Consider the following 19988-nt stretch of genomic DNA (forward strand, 5'->3'; position numbering starts at 1 on the left):
TATAGCATCAACATCGTTTCTATTTCACGGGTAGTACATTTTGTCTAAAACACAGGCATTATACACATCCCCCACAGGCATAGACAGGCACGATAGGGGAAGGTGATAGCAAAAGAAGCTGCGATAGCACTCAAACATTGCGAGCTTTTCGAATTAACGATCAACGATGGCAGTTCAATGTGATGTAATTGAGTAGTTTTGTGGTTATTTGATTGTGCCACGGGTTGATTTGCTTTATTTGCGTTGATGTCATTGACAAATACCTATATTTTTTGCTTAATTACTTTCTCAATAATACGGTAACGAAAGGTTTACATTTTGCTAATTTTATTTCTAATGATACTATTCCTTGTACAGGTAGTAATACAAAAAAAAAGTCATCTTATCAGCACAGCCCAAGCAAGTGTACGTCTGCCATCTTGCTAACCTTCCAATTAAGTGCCAATAATACGGTGAAAGCACTCACAACCACCAACTGCCACCATTAAGGTGAAACAATAATTCAAAAGCGAACCTTTCAGCCGTAAGGATCGTGTGTTTGATCTGGCTGGAAATTGTCTTACTCCTAGCGTTCGCCTTACTCCTGTTGAACCGTCCCATTTGGTTATCTCACTTTCTTTAGCTCCTCCGTACTTTGTACTTTGCTGCTTCAGCATTAACATGGTTTCGTTTTACTTTCGCTGATTAATTTTATGCTAATGGCACCTGACAGGCACCCTGCTATTGGCGCCAGCTGTCGGATGAGCTTTCAATTTTGTCCCACCAAGCAGGGAGAGTTTCGATTTGTCCGCTGCCCACTAGACGCACCGGAGGACCGTTTGCCATAGCAACACACTCACACAGTGACCGACCCCACTACCAGCACGAAGCACGGGTGCGCGAGATAATCACGACAATAGGAACGCAGACGTCTATTGGCCTTGTGACAAAATTGCAAAGCATAGCAAGATCCTAAACCTTCTCCCCAGGTGATTCGGGGGTTTTTTTTTCAGTGTTTGCCGCTTCCTTTCTCTCTTCTGCCCGTTGGATAATGGCAGTTCATTTTAAACATTTTATTAAGTTCGCACCGTTCTTCCAATGGCGTCGCACAAACAGGGTGGCTCCAATCTAAGACACCTGTGCTGCCCGTTGTCTAGTAGCCCGGCAGCGAGGCCTCGCCATTCCTAGAAGGCCGTGAGACCCACCATACCCATTTACTACTTGTTTGCTTGGTGAAGTATTGTGTTGCCATAGTAAACAGTAGAAATAAAACTCATCCACCACTCTATCTCAGTGGGGAGGGGCAGAGATCGCAATCCTTTCACCAACCTAGCTGTTGCTTGCTTTCGTGCTAGCGGGAGAAAAAATTGAAAAGCAGACGAGTAACAACTACAACAAGAAAACAAGAACGAAAGAAATATAATCACCTCAGCGAATTGGCAGCGACGGCAGTGCCTTACACGCGCCAGAAATAACCCTCCAACCCTCCCCTCTCTCCGCATTTGCCCCTTAGCAAAACGAACAAAAGCACACTCTATTTGCTCATGATTTTCCACCTGTTGCCAACGGGCAAACAATCGATATGCCGTTGTTTTGCTGAATTCCGTAAAGTCGAATCCCGGTCTGCCCGGTCCTTCGAGTCCTTGGAGCATCGTTTGCTGCTTCAATCGAATCAAATCGTTTGCACACATATACACACACACACACGCGCGGCGCTCGTGCACAGTTAGCGCTAAGAAAGCAAGGAGAAAACTCCAATTGGGAATCGAGATGTTTGATTTTCCTCTGCTTGTTCACACACAATGGGCAAGACAAAAAAAATGGTGCATAGAACTACGGCGAATGAAAAGACGATCGCGACCACGGCTGACGCAGTGGTCTTGTGTGTGTGTGCCGTGCGGCGCCTGCAAAGTGGTTTCAAGCCGGCTGGAAAAAGATTTCCAATTTATTACGAACAAACAATGCCGGTGGAAAACAAGTGCGAAGAAATAGCTGCTTTCCCCTGCTCACGGGGCGTTTGGGTCTGAGCAGCTAGCAATAAAGCAATCTATAAAGGAAAACACACACACACGCACACTTTTTGGGAACACAGGGAACAGCATTGCTGAAGAAGAAAAAAAATGTATAAGAAAGCTGTCAAGCTCGTACCCGAATAGATGTGATGTGGTAAAATCACCGGTTTTTTCCGTTTCTGCCGCTTGCAAAACGCTATCCCTATTTTCCATTACATTTTGCTGATATGTGTGTTTTTTGTTTGGATTTGCTTTAGCCTTCAATCTTCCCTTCCACCCAATATTCAACTGAAGCGATTAGTAAAAAGTGGCACACCAAACACACAATTTCCCCGTGCGATTTGGCGAACTGCTTGCGCTCCCATATTCCCTTATCCAATTGTTGTAACCACGAGCATGATGAGCGAGACCACCATTGTTTCCCTTTCGCTCCTGTTTACGCGGATGTTTACGCGCCCTCAGTACACCCACCACCTTACAGCAGCAGCAGCAATAATGATGATGTATGACCCGGTTTGCGTCGATACGACAGCAATCACTTAGCAAAGCTAGATGACGCAGATGCTCCCATAAACATACACAAAAAACCCGTCTCCCAACCATTAAAACCCAACCCAAGGTGCGTTGTGATATTTTACGCAACGTGAAATGGGGAATGTCTTTCAAAAGCTGTTATTTCTTCGCTGGTCCCTACAATTTGTGTCCCAAAATGTTATCCAGAGCAGGTGACCAAACAGAGTGAAGACAGTAGCCACTACAGTCAATAAAAATACATTTTTTTACAATACAGTTGATGATGATGATTGCATTTTTTTGCTGCTGTTTAAGCATCGATAAACTTCTAGAAATGGAAAAAGAAACTGTTATTTTAAATGACAAAACCAATTAAGGTAAACTGCTTTTTCAGCTATTTGAGCTGCGTCTTCCGTTGCGCAAAACATGAACTCAACGCACAAAGAAGGTAGGGAAATTCGTTCATCTCTCATCGCTTCTCTTCCTCTCACGCGGAACGCGGAATCTTCTAAGATTCACGAGATAACGCTTTCATTTTCCACTGTCTCCTGCTCGTTGTTTTGGTACAATTGATTATTTTCCATCTCTTTCCCACCTAAAAGCCTCAGTTGTTAAAAGTTTCCTACGGTCGGCAACAAGTGTACTGACCGGAAAACGCCTCCCTATCCTCCCGGGAAACAACCCACTGAATTGGGCAACGAAGTGAAGATGAAGATTTCCGTTCCAGTCATCATTTTTTGCCCTCTTCCCGGCCCTATGTGTTAGCCCCGAGCCGGGAGGATGGTGGCAAATTAAATCCATCACACTTACAAACGGAACAGGCGAGCAAAGTTTTTGGGCTCCGTTTGGACAGGACACGCTTAAATGAAGGTTTTCCGCTCGTCCGCAACTTCTGGGGACGGGCCCGGCTCACCAACTAACCAACTCGGCACCAACCTTCGCACCCAGTAGCACACCACGCGCGCGCGCGCGCGCGCCCTACTTCCATAAATGTCATCATTCAAACAATGAAAATGTCAGACAGCGAGAGCGCGCGCGTAACTTTGCTCGGGGAAATTTAATTTCCAATTTTCCCGGTCACTTGACAGACGGTCGGTGCGGTGCCCCTTCGAAGCCCTCCTGTCTGGTGCGCCCGGTAGCCCTGTAGCTTGTGATGCGCTGTGTAGCTTTACCCAACCACCCACCGACACACACACACACACACACACATTCACACACTTACCAGACACACGTACGTACCCAGCTAGTACGTTAACACGTTCCCGTGTGCGTTTCTGTATCGTATGTATTTCATCGCACAGTGAAAGCTTTTCTTTGTGGTTGTGTTTTCTGGGCGCCTCCGTTGCGGGTCGCACAAAACCCAAAAAACCCCACACCACCCCCAATGGACGGAACATTCGTGAATGGTAAAAAGGCAAACGTCATTTGTGTGAGGGTTGATTGAAACCATTCTGACGTGTAGGCTCCGGGCTAGTGCCTTGTATCCCGGGAGGTGTAACATATACCCGACCCCGGGCCACCCTTGCGCGCCCATTACACCTTCGTGCGCTTTGCTGCGTGCGGACTGCGGATCTGTTTCACTGTCAGGCTTCCCGGCAGGTACGGAGGGGAAACTTTAAACAATGCTGAAGCGACAGAATATGCAAGCTACATGGGAACTGCTTCCGGCTGTTTCTCAACCCGACGCCCGTAACCTCATTCCTTCCCACATTCATTTGGAACAAAGACAAGAAATGGGAAAATGGGAACAAAAAACGCAAAACTTTGAATGAATCAAGTCCCGGCTCCCATGGCCGACTTACGTCTGGTGAATTGGTGAAACCTAATCAAACAGTAGGGAAAGGGAAGGAAAAGCCAGTTCCAGTGCACGTCCTAGCTTTCCCTCCCCTCACACCCCCCCAATCGCTCTATCAGTGAATCCGTTTTTGATGAAGCGATTTTAAAGCGGTTTTGTCTGCCTGTGTATTTGGCATCTTTACCAAAACTTTCCCACTTTTGGGGGGGGGGAGGGCCAGAAAAGAGTGTCGTTTATCATTTCCAAACGCTTTGTGTAAGGCACATTCAAAATACGCACGTCACAAAACAGTCAGGCTGTGTGAATTTTCGAAAAACAATCGGACTTTCCCGAGCTGAATGCTCCCCACATTGCACGACCAAAACCATTTTAAAATATTTGCCCTTTGCTTGTGCAAACAAAACCCTTTGAAGATGGGATGAACAAAATTCGTAAAAATAACATCATTCTTTCCTCCATCGGAATAACAAACAACTTCAGCGGGAACGGGAACGGGGGCCACCCGGCCAGGGAGAGGGGGAATGGATGCGGTGCAAAATCACAAAAGGTTACCTCTCTACTCACACCCACCACACATACACTTTGCATCGACCATCTTGGCCACAAAATGGGACTCACGCACACACACAAAAACAACCCACGTAAACACACAGAACTCCACACAGAACCGCAGTCCCCGGGAGGAAATGCCGGATCGGCGGCACGGGGTGGTCGCTATCCCGCCCGGGTGGTTTTATTAATTATAATTGAATATTCGCAGCAGCGGCGGCACACAATGATGACAAAAGAGGGCGAGCCCACGACTGACGGTGCTGAGTTGAGTGAGTTTAGTGGGAAGGAAAGTTAATCAATATTAGCTTCGTGGCGGTGACACACACACAGCAGCCAGCAGTTTTTGGGGCGATGGAGCGGTGTCTGTGTTATTAAATTTATTTTATTACTTATCCCAGAAACCCTGCTGTGAAAAAGGGAGTGGGATGGGATACCTTCACCCATCCGCTGCTGGGAGATCACGATCACGAGATGGGCAGTCTTTTGTCGTTATATTTCTGGTGTATGGCGATGGTACAGTAAACAGCATGCGTCTTTGCTGGATGAAAATCACTATAAACCGAAAAAATGCATCATTTTTTGTTAGAAATACACAACAAACGAACACAATTTGTGCATCTTCAACGGGAACGGGGTGCGTTTTTCTAAACCATTCGCATTATAAAACCTTTGCTTGTTTTCTTCGCTCTACTCAAACCCCTAGGGAGACACACTCTGTGGCAGTGGGTAAACGGAGTGGCACGGTATTTTATTTCATCTCACCTGCAGCAAAACAGTAAAAGAAAAGATCGGAAAGGTATCCAAGACAACGCCCAACTACTGAGCGGCCTCCTCGGAAACGGTGCGCTCCAAAATATTTAACATCTATGGGTGTATGGAGAGAGAGAAAGAGAGACTGAGAAGGAGAGAGATGCTGCATATTTTATGTTATTTTTGATCTCTCTATTCCGGGGTCAGTTTTGTGTCTCGAAAACCACTTTTGTTAAGCACCGGTAGAAGGGTGGGAAAGGAAAGATTTTTCCCACAGCACCAAAAGTAGCGAGAGATACAGCGGGAAGTTATTCTTGCGATACTTTGGCTCGCCTGTGCTGATCGTGGTGGTGGTGGTGAAGGAAAAAGGGGACGCCAGTTTACCTACCATTACCAACACCGCCATTCCATGGAGCGACCAGGTTAGAGGAAGCAAAGGGAGTGATAGTGGGGGGGGTGATGGGCAAAAAGGGCACATTTTTCTGGGGCAAAGAATTTAATTTAGAAACACAAGTTCTTCGAATTCGTAGCGAATATCTTATTTTTACTACCGCCATCCCTCATCCGACATTCACCCTCATGCAAAAACTCACCCACCAGAAAACATCACAGGTTCTCCCCCCACCCTTACACCCCCCCCCCCCCCACCCCCCCTCTGTCCCGAGGTGGGTGTGGTGCGTTGAAGATGCAGAAAAACTCCCGCGCTCGCCCGTTCGGATTACGGTCCCAACAACAGGGCCCAGAAAAAGGGCTAGAACATGGGCTAAGAAAAATGTCACTTTTTTGTTGCGAAGTTTACATTCTTCTACCACCGCCATGCCGTCGGGCTCGGGCAGTAAAAAGGTAAAGTTAAACCGACAGAGAGTGGGGGAGGAGGGGAGCAAAACTTTACCGTCGCTACGCTACGGTGCCGCATGGAAGCGCATGGCTGCTGCGTGTACGCAACAGGCGGCGTGCAAGTTGCTCACACGCAAAGATGCACACACACCGAGAGCGCGTTCGCGTATGTGGCGTGTTGTTATTGTAATATTTTCGCTACAACCTAATTGAGGATTTGCTAACTTTTTGCTACGCGTTGATAATGGAATATTTAAAATTACATCCAAAAGCGATGATGCGCTGTTGGATGCTGTACGCTCGTCGGTGGGGAAATGTACACGACTGAATTTAAAAAACAAACTTTTCCAATTAATCCAACGCACCGCGGAATGGTGCAGGGAGCGCTTGAAGCAATCGGGAAAGCCGGAGGGATGTTTTGGTGACGGAATATGTTTGCAAAAGAGAACGCGCATGTTGCTCTTGGGTGATTGCCAGTGCGCTAATCTTTTCCAGGTACGTGCGACTGTCATCATTAGCAGAGCCTCGTTTATAGATAGCGCTTCTACAGAAGAGAAACCCCCGAGAAAAGCGCAACATTTTAAATTGCGTCAGAGCAACGCGGTTCTATTTCACCGCGGTAAAGAGTTTTTATTTTCGAACATAATAAAAAACGAGCTTAGACTTGCATTGTGACGGCTTAAAAGTGGAATGGTAATTGGTTTCCTACCACTTAAAAATACCTACAAACGTCCTTAAAAATAATTCTTCTTTGAAAAGTGTTAAAAATAATTTCAAATGGTTAAAAAGGCACCACGGTTAGGGAGCAAAATACGCACTATCTATCTGTCTATCTATATATATATCAAACGTTAAATGCACGAATGAGACAAACGTTAAGTCTCCAATAATAAACATGTCTAAGTATAACAGTTAATGCATTTCTATGTCATGTCATTTCTTTTGATACTTTCATTTTGAGTTTTACAACAATAAGTACTAATTATAATTTCGTTGTTCTTATTAAGCCGGTCTCGTGGTACAGTCGTCTACTCGTACGACCCAACAACATGCCCGTCATGGGTTCAAGCCCCGTATGAAGAAGAAGAAAAAGAAGTTATTATTAATATTAGTTATTGCTTGTCCATCTCTTGAAATAATTATTTTGATGTGAACATTTCCCAAACTTAATATACTATTTGCCACGTATCGTCAACGCCACCTGATCGCCGAAACCTTAGCATTTGGAACTTATTGATTGATTTCAATATCTTGAGCAATAGGTAAATGATTTGACAGTTGTTGAAAAATTGCCAGCTGTTGGTTTTTACATTATGACAAATAAAGTTAATATATATTAAGAAATAATCACAGCCACAACACGAAGATTAAAGTCAAAAAGCATTCAAGCGAATAGTGTTCTGCTAGTACACTTTATGATATTTTACTTCATCGTACAATATGATACAATCATTCAAATATTTAAAAAAAAAGGAGAGCAAATACATGAAAGCCTCGCCAGCAACGATTTTAATGGGAAGATCAGCGAGCACCCCACACCCTGCACCATGGAGAGATTCGCTAATTAATTGAAAATCGTTTCCCATTCTTTGCCGAGCCTTCCGTTTATCCCACCCGCTTGGCTTTTCCTTCTCCATTAAACCACCGGACCATTACTGGCGATGAAAACGACCCGAGCGAATCATCGGAGCCATTTGCTTTAATTTATGTTCTTACTATTTCTCCATTTTACCTGTCCCCGGCACGGCCAAGCGACGCAGGAAAATGTACCAACCCATCAAAAAAAAAGGCAAACCAAATCTATTCCAGCTAGCCGAAAAATGGCTGTGGCTACCTTCTTGCAATCTCCATCTCTCGCCGACTGGCTGAGTAGTAAATAGGTAACCCGAGCTCGCCCAATAAGCGCGGTAAAAGGTATCCATGGAGCAGATATCAAATATCCCGACCTCCATCAGCATCAGATTGGCAGCGCAGAGAACCGGATGGGGAAAAATATACGCGCAACCACAAGCCCAATGTGAAGCAACCGCGACCCCCACCGGAGCCCGTTTTATCCGCAGGCCGAAAGTGCTCGGGGGAAATCCCTCATCAATTTATTAAGGCTTTTTGTTTTTTTTTTGTTCGGCCAACCCATGGTTGTGGTTTTTCGGAGCAGTTTGTGCGGGATAATGACGCCACGATTTGGTCATGGTGTGCTGGTAAGAAATTAAATCTCTTCCCCATTAGCGAGTGAAACCGATTTATGAGCTCGCGAGGGTTGACCACCCCAACACTAGCGCACGCCCACGAACGTGTACCTCGAGCTGTCGCTAGTCCACATGTGGGGAAATTATGTCAGATTGAAGATTGGTTGTAATAGATTCTTCTAGGAAAATCATTGTTGTGACAATATGGAACATTTGCCTTGCTTCCTAATATCCTTGCCTCATTCAAACCAAATAAATCTGATTTTATTTATTTGTTTCTACTTCATCAAATTCTTGTTACAAGTCTGTGTAAAGTTTTGAATAACATTACATAGATGTTTCTATTTCTAACATATTAAAAACATGGCTGGCTTACATGCTTATCTTGCACCATCCACGAGCTGCTATTTTTGGTCCAAATCAAGCAACCCTCGTTGCAGCTAACTGTATCTGCAACTGCAAGTTGTGTGGGAAGCGCCAAACCCACTCACCCACCCCGTAACTACCATAACAACGCGTCAAACAGTGCACGAAGCACCGCAACGGATTGCACCATTATAATCCATAATCAACAGTGCCCGCAACGAGAATCACGAGAATCACTACACACCACACAACCACTCCACCGTTTGCACACTTGATGGCGTTTCCGAGCAGCTTTAAAACGAAGCGCACACAAGCAAGTTTTCCCCTATCAGGCGCGCGCGTACCGGGCAAGTGGAAAACTGTACCACCGTAGTGTTTCGCCCCACACCGCGTGCCGCATCTAACAGCGAACAAACTGGCTTTGCCTACCTGTTGCCGTTGGCAGTGGTTTGCACCACTACAGTGAAAGCTATATAATGAACCGAGAAGAGGCCACTGTAAGGTCGGTAACGATGGTAACCGGGTGCAAGAGAGAGCAACGCAAAAAAAAACACGATAGAAAGTGCCCGTAATTTTAAGTTTTCCCACGGCTCAAGTTGATGTGATCGAGCGGTGCGCTTCAATAGACTGAGAAATGGGTGGGTTTGTGCGGATGGTATAGATTGCGTACGTAGTTAGTACACAGACAGTGCTATTTTAATGATTTTATGCATAATTATCTTGAGCTGCAAAGTTTCAAAGCGAGCGTTGCAGTGAGGCATTCAGTTTTGGTGTTTGAACTACATGATGCGAGGGGAAAAGTCTGTTTTAATATAACCATTAAACGCACATGATGCACATAATACCTAGTATCTACACGTTTAATTATCGTATTTGCAATTAAATAAACTAAATAAAAGACAAGATACTTCGCCAAATCCCTGTTTTTATCGGTGTTGAGAATTTAAATCATTATCAAACATGACATTCTCATTCACATGGGTTTTAATGGGTATATTAAGACATGCCAATTTGTTTGAAATACCCTAAAATATTAAACAAATAATTGCATTTGCTGAAATTTATGAACAGAAATTATTGATGCTGATTAAACGATAATGTTATAACCTTTTATCATCTCTCATAACAATAGAAAAAACACAAATTTATAGCTTTTTTCTACGAAACAAATCGCTAGGAACTTTCGGCACAGCGTCTTCTGTTGCTTGCCACCAAAAACCTTTACAAAGCAATAAAACATGCTTTCAAACACTGACAGAACCATAAAGTGTAACATATTTTAAACGTTTTTGTCTGTTTTTTTTTGCATCATTTTTGCTTTCCTTCCACCATGTTACGGTGGCGGAAAATCGATCGATTTTCCAAACCGATCCCTTACGGTCATGCCGCGTTTCGCTCGCTCGCTCGCTCGCTCGCTCAACCCATACCCATGTGTCTTTGCGGGCGGATTTTCCTGATTTCACTACAACCACCATTCCTAATGCTTCTAATGCTGCTCGCTTTTCCCCGCTCCGCCTTGCCAGCTTCCCGTATGGCGTTGCCAGCCAGGATGATGATTTATGTAGCTAATTTTAGCAACAACCGATGACAGCCAGCAGCAGCCAGCAACAACGGGACGAAGCAAATACTCAAACACACACACACACACACACATACACGTACACATAAATGTGCCCATGGTGGAGGAATGTTTCGCCAAAATAAGAGCAACAGGAGGGAGACGCACAGAATGCAAAGCAAAAAAAAAAAGCAAAATCCCGTCACGCCATCCACTCCGACGGTCCGGTCCAGTGTGCGGGTTGCGAAGGACATCGAAGGAAAAGTTTTGCCTCTTGCCCGGTGTTTTCCCCACCATTCCATCGTACAAGCATTCCATCATGCAGAGCCCGGTGGCCACGCTCCGCTGGGAAATTGCTCAATTGGTGGGGCCGCAGTGTCCGGAGTGGACCGGGGGAAGCTGGGAAGCATGCGAACGCGTTGCCCTGGATAAAGGCAAACCGGAGCCACCGCCATGGACGAATACGGCAGGAAGCGTGACGATGTAAGCAGAGGGGAGACCACACAGGGATGCTTTGATTTATTTTTAGTCCCCGTTTATGTCGCTGTCTGCGTGTGTACGGAACGGCACGACCGTTCGATTTCGCATCACGCGAGCGGCATGCAAAAGGTGTAGCACGTCGTGTTTCGTGTTCAGCGTGTTCTCGACGCGCGCGCTTTGCATCCGGGAAACGCTGTGCCCCTCTTGCGTAAAACGGGAAGCCAGCAACCGTCGTCCTGGGCGGGGTGGTGTGGTGCGACAAACAAGCGTAACCCATTGGTGGTGGTCCCATGTTTCTAACATTCCCGTTTTCCACTGTTTAAAGGGTTGAGCATTATTCGTTTGTAAAATTAGCAGCTTTTTTGGAAATATATCTTTTCCCTCTTTTTTCTGTCGTATCATTTTTTAATCTCAATCAACGCGCTGCCCTTTTTTCCTACTGTATACCAATAAAGCAGAAACACAAGCTTTTCGTGACGGGAAAAAAAGGAAAACCAAAAAAGGCATTCCTTCCATTTGAAAATTTAAAGATCGTCCCATCGTTTTAAGACGCTGTACCTTTTCTGAGGGAAAATCACCAAAACCTTCTGCCAAAAATCTGCCCCAAAAATTCCGTTTTCCCTATTCCATCTGATATTCACTTATCATTTTTGTTTTATCTTTGCCGCAACCAACAACCGTGCAGCAGCAGCAGCAGCAGCAGCAAGGTATGAAGGTAAGGAATGGAATGGTAAAAAGAATTCTTCTCCTTTCTGCATCTTGCTTTTTGTTTCGTTGATTTCTGCTTTTCCAGGAACACGCTCCCACCAGGACGGACAGCAGCCACGCCGCTGCGCTCGTGTTTGGGCGGCGCTCGTGGCATGGGAAGATTCATCGCTGTCATTTTCTGTTTGCGTTACATTCCTCGCGTTCTGGCGTGAATGGAAATCTGATTTGGAACATCAAACGAAAGTACGGTGGTCCTTTTTTGTTTTTGCTGTTAAAGTTGGTTTGGGGTGCAATGATGTACGACATTGCCTACCAGTGGGCGACACCAGCAGCAGCAGCAGCAGCAGACGATGTTACGCGCGTGCGGATGATTTGCAAGACCAGCTTGAGAATTATTGCCTAACGTGGTGGGTCTGGTGCTTCAATTATCATCAGCAATGGAGCGTCGTTTTTCGTTCTCTTTTATTTCAGTTGTCATGAATCGTGAAAAGTGTGCTTATTATTCGCACATTACACACGTGCGCGTAAGATGGAGGCGCACGGTCGTTTATAAATGCAGGGGGCAGGGCAGCAAGTCTTTTACAGCATAATATTTACTGCACTTTACTAAGCGGTCTATTATTTCATAACTTAAAACAGACAATAAATGCGGTACATATACCATCCACCTGAAGCTTGTACACGCACAGACGCGCAACAGTGTTGCGTACGCCATAGCAATGATGTCTGACTAATTTTCATAATCCATCCGCAAGCGGCTCGTTTGTCCAAAGCAAATAGATGCATGATCCTCGCAGTATCCTGGTAGCCTTTTGACGCCTTGGCTCAACGCTTTGCATAATGAAGCATCTGTCAACACGTGCTCAGCTACAGCTCGTACCGCTGCGGGCATAAATGGGGTTGATAATTTGGCCGATGCCATTGCCATTGTGCGGGCGTACGGAGGGAGTACACACAAACACATCATTGCTCTCTTTTCGTACCGGATGCTTGGTCTTAGCATCGCCGAAAACCCATTACCATAACGTACCGGAAAGAGTAGCTTAAAGCGATGGTGTCCTAATTTTCCATTCCTACCATCAGGGGCGTACCGAAAAACACCCGAACGATGATGATCCATGGGTTCAATGGTGGAGCGAAAGTTTCGCAAAGTGTCACAAAGCGTAAGCTAATGCACGACAACAGCATCATTTCAATTTCTTCCCCCGCACACCCTTACAGTGAGCCTCAGTCAGCCATTTTTCGAGCATTGTTTTCCCATAAAAAAGCCCTTTTAAAAAATAAACCATAAAACGGATGAATAAGTGGATGCTCAGCGTTCGGAGTCACACACACACACACACACACCCATACACACATACACACACAGATTTCGTTTGCTTCAGTGGCTGGGAAGGTTGTGACTAGACGCATACCGGAATGGCTATAAAAACTGGCAGCCTGGCCGTCCATGAAAAGACTTCATCGGCCACACAGTACAATCCGGAGCATCGTGCCTCTCCCCACCTCCTTCCCACCCAAACCAACCCGGACACTACTGTCAGCTAAATCAAAACAGCATTCATAAAACATATTAATTCAATTTGCATACTTTATAGCGCCCCTCCTCGCCCTCTCCATTCCTTTTCAAGTCCTTTCCATGGGTGCAGTACACGTCCGAGCATCCTACAAACCCCCTCCCCTTCTCCCTCTCTCTCTAGTCCTTCCAGGCGGTTGGCAGGCGGACCAAATTTGGTACCAAATAATTCTTCTTGCCAACCACGTGCGCCCAAGTTCGTTTCCCATTACCCTCCCGATCCATCTGAGGGGGACGATAGAGGGAAGAAGAATTCAAGCTTCCTGTCCAAGATTGGCCCTTCGGCGCGAGCACGTCCGGTACGTGGACGGTTCCGAAACGGAAGCGGGATCGGTAGTGTTCGTGTTCGTCGATTGTGATTGAATTTATAGAATTCAAATTTATTCATCCTGATTTCGTGCTGCGAAACACGAATCGCTTGCCAGCTTCCCGGCTCGCTGGAGCGGTAAACATCTGGCTTAAAATAGCTCATCTCACAGCACAGCAGAGCTGGTTGGTTGGGGTTGGGTTTCCGTAAAACGGTTGCTGCTAGCGCATATCGATTTACTATTTTGAACGACCTTCCTTCTGTCTGCAACTATTCGTTTTGCATGTTTTCCTTGCTTCAGATGCTATGCCTTGCTGAGTGATTTCCATCCATCAGCAACAATCTGTTGCTTCAGGCTAATTTTATATTCATCTTTTCAGAAGCAAAAGATTAACTTCTCAGAGTTTCATTCTATGAGAGAGAGAGAGACAGAGAGAGAGAGAGAGAGAGAGAGAGAGAGAGAGAGATGGTATCACTAGTGCCTTTGCTGGTGAATGAGACTTTTGAGATTTGCAATGAGAGTTGCCCAATTATAAGTTGAATTTCATAGAGTGTTTCAATTTCAATTCCAACTTTGACATTGCGGTCATAGCTTGCGACTCAAGACGATGGTATTATCGCTTTAGATCAACCTGCTACAAGTACAAGTAAAATAATATTTTTTAATACTATTTAATACATGGTAAGACCTTTAAATAATGATAATAGAACCAATCATGAAGACGACACTCAAATTCTAAAAGTTTTGATATTATTTCGAGCTCTGTTCCCGTTCGGTTTCGGATCTAGTTTAGAGTTATCAATCATAAGAAGGAACCCTCGTAAACCACCACCGATTCCGTCCACAGGGCCGAATTTCTATCTTCTATACCTTGCTGCTACCTCGGCTACACGCTGTAGATGAAAATGTAATAACCTTATAATAAGATGGCTACATGGCACTGCTTCGGCGGTAAATTATTTCACAAAACCTCCAATTCCATCTACAGCCTACGGCTCCCCTAGTGAATCTACAAACGCACCCACCGTTTCTATTCCCTGTCTCTTTCCCTAACCTCCATAACCCTCTTGCTCTGCCTATCGCTCTCTTGGGATGCAAGTTGTTCTGCTTAAGTTTCAGCATCCGAGGCGTGGCGGGACGGCAGCCAAAGCTGACACGAATTCATTAGGGATTAAACGGGGCCCCGGGAAGCAGGAGGGATTAAGACGCCCGACATCCTTCGAGCCACGTTCGAGCCAGAAGCCACGCGAACGCTATCGCGAACACTTTTCACAATTAACATTAATCATCGGCAATGGAAACCCGCACTCGCTTCTCCCTATGGGTCGTCGCCCGTTCTTTGTCTCCCAGTTTGGCTTTGGCAGAATAAACGATGGGCTGTTAATGGACGAATGAAGAAGGTGTCCCCCCCCCCCTTCATCGTCCATTGCGTCCGAAAAACCAGTCCATGGCTCGAGAACAGGGAAGGGGAAAAGTTTGTCTTTTGAGTTTTGCACTTTGCACAGCTTGCTTTCAGCTGCCACCATCTGATTGCGTTATCATTTCACATCGTTATCACTTGCTTACGGGCTCCAATCTTCCACTACCTTGCGCTTAATTTTACCTTCACTTCTCGCAACCATACTAGTGCTACTCAAAATTCGCCAGTCCAACGCCAGACAATTCCTACGCGCAGCGAACCATTTCGAACCCATTTCTATTATGTTGTTGTTCCGTGTTCCGTTTGTTGCGATTTCTTTTATCAAGCAGACTTATTTCTTAGAATTTCGCTAGCCATACCAGCTAGCGCTCGACTCGCTCGTTTGCCTCTGAATGCGAATGCGACCTATGGAGCCAAGTTTCGCTCACCGAACGCACCCGCTCATCCCGCCGGCTTCAAATGGTTCAACAGCGCCAAGCACGGACGGGCCAGTCAACAACCTTTTTGCCATCGTTTGTGCGATTTCCGAGATTACCGGATTACGCGGTGCGGCAGAACTTTGCTTTTCCACTTTGCCACCAGGTCACGGCGTTTGCGCTGGCAAGCGAAAAGTGGCAAACAAAAAACACGCCACACAAATGAAACTGGCCACGGGTTCACGCATCCACAGTGAGCGAGCTGCTGATGGTGGTGCGGGGCGTGACGAAGGCAGTCATCGACTCCATGTTTTATGACGTAATTTCTCGACTTTGCTTAGCCATAAAGTGGCTCCCATTTTTAAACCACCCCTTCCTTACAACCCACCCCGGTCGAACGCAAAGTATTGCTCCCCTTTCTTCAGCTCTTTTATTAGTGAAGCAGTAAAGAGCAAAGCGTGGGGTGGGACGAGGTTTCTTGCAGTTACCTTAGACTACCTGTACTGTTAAAGGTGTTAGAGCAACTTTTGCACCATACTTTTGCTATTCACCGCGATGAGTCGCATCAAATTCATCTCGGTGGTGATGGACGAGCACATGCACCAGGTATGCCACCGGACGGGTGGCACCCTCTGCTTCGGACGGGCTTAATTAGGTCATTGAAAGTTGTGCTCGGTGTTTGTTTCCGTTGGCCCGCAGGCCGCGTATAAAACTTTACGACCAACCGACCTGTTCCGCTCGTGGTCGTTACTCGCGTTGTGAAGCATTACATTTTTGCAAACCCCGTTACAGGATGTTGCGCTAAAATGACACAGTAAAACAGTGCAGGAGTATTGCTTTCGGTGTGGTGATTTTCCCCGAACAGACTCGGGCTACCCTCGAATGCCTTTCCCAGCGGGAGTTGCTCATGGGGCTCTGCAGCAGCACAACAATTTGTAACACAACATTGGATGGATCAAAATTCAAACATCAAACGATCTTTGCAGCGTTGACCATTCTTGTGAAATTCAAAACCCTTTCAACAACCGGTCTAGTGGCTGCCCGATAAGAACCAATTGGGTTTCGTTTTTGCTTAGAATTCTGCACAGATGCGGCACCAAATTGGAAATCCCCTCGCTGGAATTGGATCAAGCATTGGAAGCTGGTTCTCTGAATCGGCTTAAGTTTTAATTACAATTTCTAGAAACTATGTGATTCATCATCTAGGCAATTTAATTATTGATCAACTTATCTTCAACATGCTCATAGCAATAGAGCAGTGTTGGTAGTCCAGGCAGTTCTTGCTTTTCAACATTCCTGCAAAAGCAAAACATCGGATAGCCTTGAATGCAGTGTGCAGATCGTGCCACCTGAGTGCACAATATTTTCAAGGCTCAAGGCCATATCCCAGTTCGACCGCAATGCCAGGGATCAGCTATAGGCGCGGTGACAATCACAGCTGACCTTCGCCTACCGATACCGAGCTCCGAAGACTCCGAGCAGCCTCCAAAGGGTGGCACATAGAGATTCCTAGGATTAGGTCACACTCACCCATGGACCGCAATTACCTGCGGTAATGCTCCTATCGAAGCTATCAAGCTGGATGCTGGACGGGGGTGAACCTTTTTTCCCATACTCAAAAAACTCTTTGATGTTGTTAAAGCTCTTCTAATCTCTTCCATCTCATGATCTACAAAATTCACATGTATATGTATGTGTGTGTGTTGGAGGGAGATGTTTCAGAGTAACTCATTGCGGTGCTCCCGTTTTTTTCTTCTTCCTATGTCCATTAATTTCAAACCACACCTGGAGCGGAGCTGTCACCAGCAGATGACAAGTGAATCAACCACCAAACTTCAAGCCTAAGGACGGTGCCAAAGGATAGAAAATCCCTTTATTTCTTTCGCTTCTTATTATTGCTGTACACGAGCAAGCTACTGGAGGAGATTGTGTTAGACAGAAGTTGTTCGCAGAGCTCGTATGATACGAGCAAACAAAACCATCCCTGCCCAACGAACGACTGTTACTGACACGCATCTAAACGATTGTGATTACTCTGGGATTGCACACACAAAAAAAAGGTTGAATGTAGTAGTGTAGGATACATTAAATTTATGGTACAGTGTTGCTGTTTCAAGTGTTTTCGAAAGCTTCTTGTTTATGGGGTAATAGGGAGAGACAGAGAGAAGAAGAGAGACCGAGATGGTGTGTGTGTATGATAGAAAAAGGGAAACATAAAACAATCGAGTCTGTTACATACATGATGCCGAGATTGGTTCTGAATGTGGCTCTGTCGGTCGAGTGGTGTGTTTGTCCAAGATTGTCTTATGCTTTATCCTGAGCCACTAATCACTTGCTTGTCTATTTATCTACGATCAGTACATTTAGCTATTTTCATTAATTTTTGTAGTGTTTTCTTTGTTTTATGGCACAACTTTTTAGCTCACAATTACCACATTTTGTTCATTATTACGCACTCACACACACAAACAAACACACACACACACTATCGACACGTGGTAGGGACGCTACGCTAATAAGTGCTCCCAGTGCAAGACCGCCATGATTGACCACTAGTTGCTCCGCTCGAGCTGCTGCACACCGAAAGACACGTGTCACACACGTCTACGCGCGCGCTCTCGAGTGAAGGTTTCGAACCTTTTAACGATTGTTTTACTACTACCGCGATCGTAAAGTGGATTCCAGATAATGGGTTATAGCGGACAGGTCGTTTGTACCTGGCTCTGCCCGTCGTATCTTAGTCAGACGCACACTCACCTCATTTAAAACTCCACTCTAATTGCTGTTGCCGTACCGCTTCTTGTCTTAAATTTGCTGCACACTAAACGTCTGTGTCTGCCAATACTGCTCACCGTACACGCGAACGATTCTTGCGACGGTCTTGCAAGCGTCGGTTTCACTGAAGATGCTGAAGATTAACCGAACTAAATCCTCGTACGTTGAAGTTTGCTAGCTCATGGCACACTTTTCACCACTTTGCACGCTCTTTTTGTTTGTATTACACCACCAATGCGATACCAATGCACACCCAGACACACTTTCTGCACTGATTGCCGTGCCGTCCGAGAGCTCACCCAGCAAGCCCAAAACTAGCTAGAGATAATGAGGTGGGATTGCTGTTCGCCGTCGTGGCCGTTCGTCCACCGGGAGCAGTCCTTCGTACGCGACTGAGCTCGAGCGCGCCTCATATTTCACTTTTATATGGTACCCCGCAACCAGCAGCACCACCCACCCCACCCCCATTTGCTTCCACCGCCAGTCCCCAAGGCCACCCCGCTCGCTAACAGACCGCCTCAAAATCCGCCGTGGCACGAGCGGGCTCTCAGCCGAAGCGCAACAGGAGCCTCCGGTCGACACGGTTTCGCCTGCCCGGGAACGCACGCATTGCGCAATGGCTGCACAAATACACGCACGCGAACGCACGCACACGGGAAAACTCCGTCGCGTCACCAAACCCTCGCCCTCTCCAGTGCAATGACCAGGGCTCCACAGCTAGGGAGAGCGAAGCGGACGGTAGGTGCTATGATGATTCGTGGCTTTCGCGTTCAGCCCCCGAGAGCACCTGTTGTCTAATGGTCGCTCTGCTTTTCGCTACAGGTGCTCACGTGTTGCGCACCGAATGAACACTTTGCCATGCACAACACAAACGACACGCGCACGCAAAGGGAGCGATTGGAAATGAACACGGACGCAACTGGTTGCTGCTGAGCAATATAGGGGCAGACGGGAAGCAGCAAGGCGGGTACGAATCGTCCGAAACAAAGCTTCGTCGGCGTACGGACTCGGCTCAGCTCGGGTTTATACTCGGGTTTTTTGGGTTTTTTGTTCGAGCTCTCCCCCGGGGAAAGCGCAATTGTGAGCCATTTCAGAGCAGATGAAATCTTTCTCTCTCGCTCTCTCTCTCTCACACACACACAAACAGTCTCGTCTCTGTTGCCCAGTCCGAATGGTGAATCATCGAGCAGAGAATCCTCCAGCACACGTGCTCCGATGGATTTCCGTTCAGCCTGCACGAGCTGCCGTGGACTAGTGCCGCCCTCTGGTGGGTGGAAAATATCTTCCGACATCTTCATTACCTCCCTTCTCCACTGGCCAGGCCAAGCCTACAGTAGCGTTCGCGCCATTTCGCCTGTTGAACGGTGGTCGTCGGTCGGTTTCGGTGGTCGTCTAGCGCCAAACGTAGCCCCCGAGCGGAACCACAAAACCCGAACGGCGTACGAGGCCAACGACCACGAACCGACAGAGCAATGGCTCGTGCACACCGTCACCGCTTGCATAAGCGCGTACCAACGACGGACGCCACCGTTCCCCTTTCAATCACTCCCCAGGACGAGCTCCCGGGGAGTCTGCACGTCATGCACGTCACGTGAATTGACCGTGCGGACAAGCATTTCTGCTGACCGCCGGGGGATCATGGTGAGTACGTGCTCCCGCGTGTGTGTGGGTGTGTGTGTGTGTTTGTGTATGCATACGAGTCGTTTGCATGACCTTCGGCTGCAACAGGCAGCATCGCTCGCTCCAAGGCAAGCGTG

At 46.6% G+C, this 19988-nt stretch overlaps 1 protein-coding gene across 11 annotated transcripts in view; it reads right to left on the minus strand.

The window, feature by feature from the left end:
* The window catches only part of LOC120948153 (uncharacterized), a 162949-nt gene extending 144259 nt beyond the window's left edge, over window positions 1-18690 (minus strand). For 4 of the 11 annotated variants that reach the window (XM_040364184.2, XM_040364179.2, XM_040364183.2 and 1 more), the window contains exon 1: window positions 17696-18689. In XM_040364184.2, coding sequence (XP_040220118.1) covers window positions 17696-17697 — 2 coding nt within the window. In that variant the 5' untranslated portion in view covers window positions 17698-18689. Of the gene's footprint in view, window positions 1-17695 lie in introns of all 11 variants that reach the window. The other 7 variants (XM_040364181.2, XM_040364178.2, XM_040364180.2 and 4 more) reach the window with 4 other exon arrangements.
* Window positions 18691-19988: the final 1298 nt, after the last annotated feature.

The sequence above is a fragment of the Anopheles coluzzii genome, chromosome 2, assembly GCF_943734685.1.
Source record: "Anopheles coluzzii chromosome 2, AcolN3, whole genome shotgun sequence".
In the NCBI taxonomy this organism is placed as follows: Eukaryota; Metazoa; Arthropoda; class Insecta; order Diptera; family Culicidae; genus Anopheles; species Anopheles coluzzii.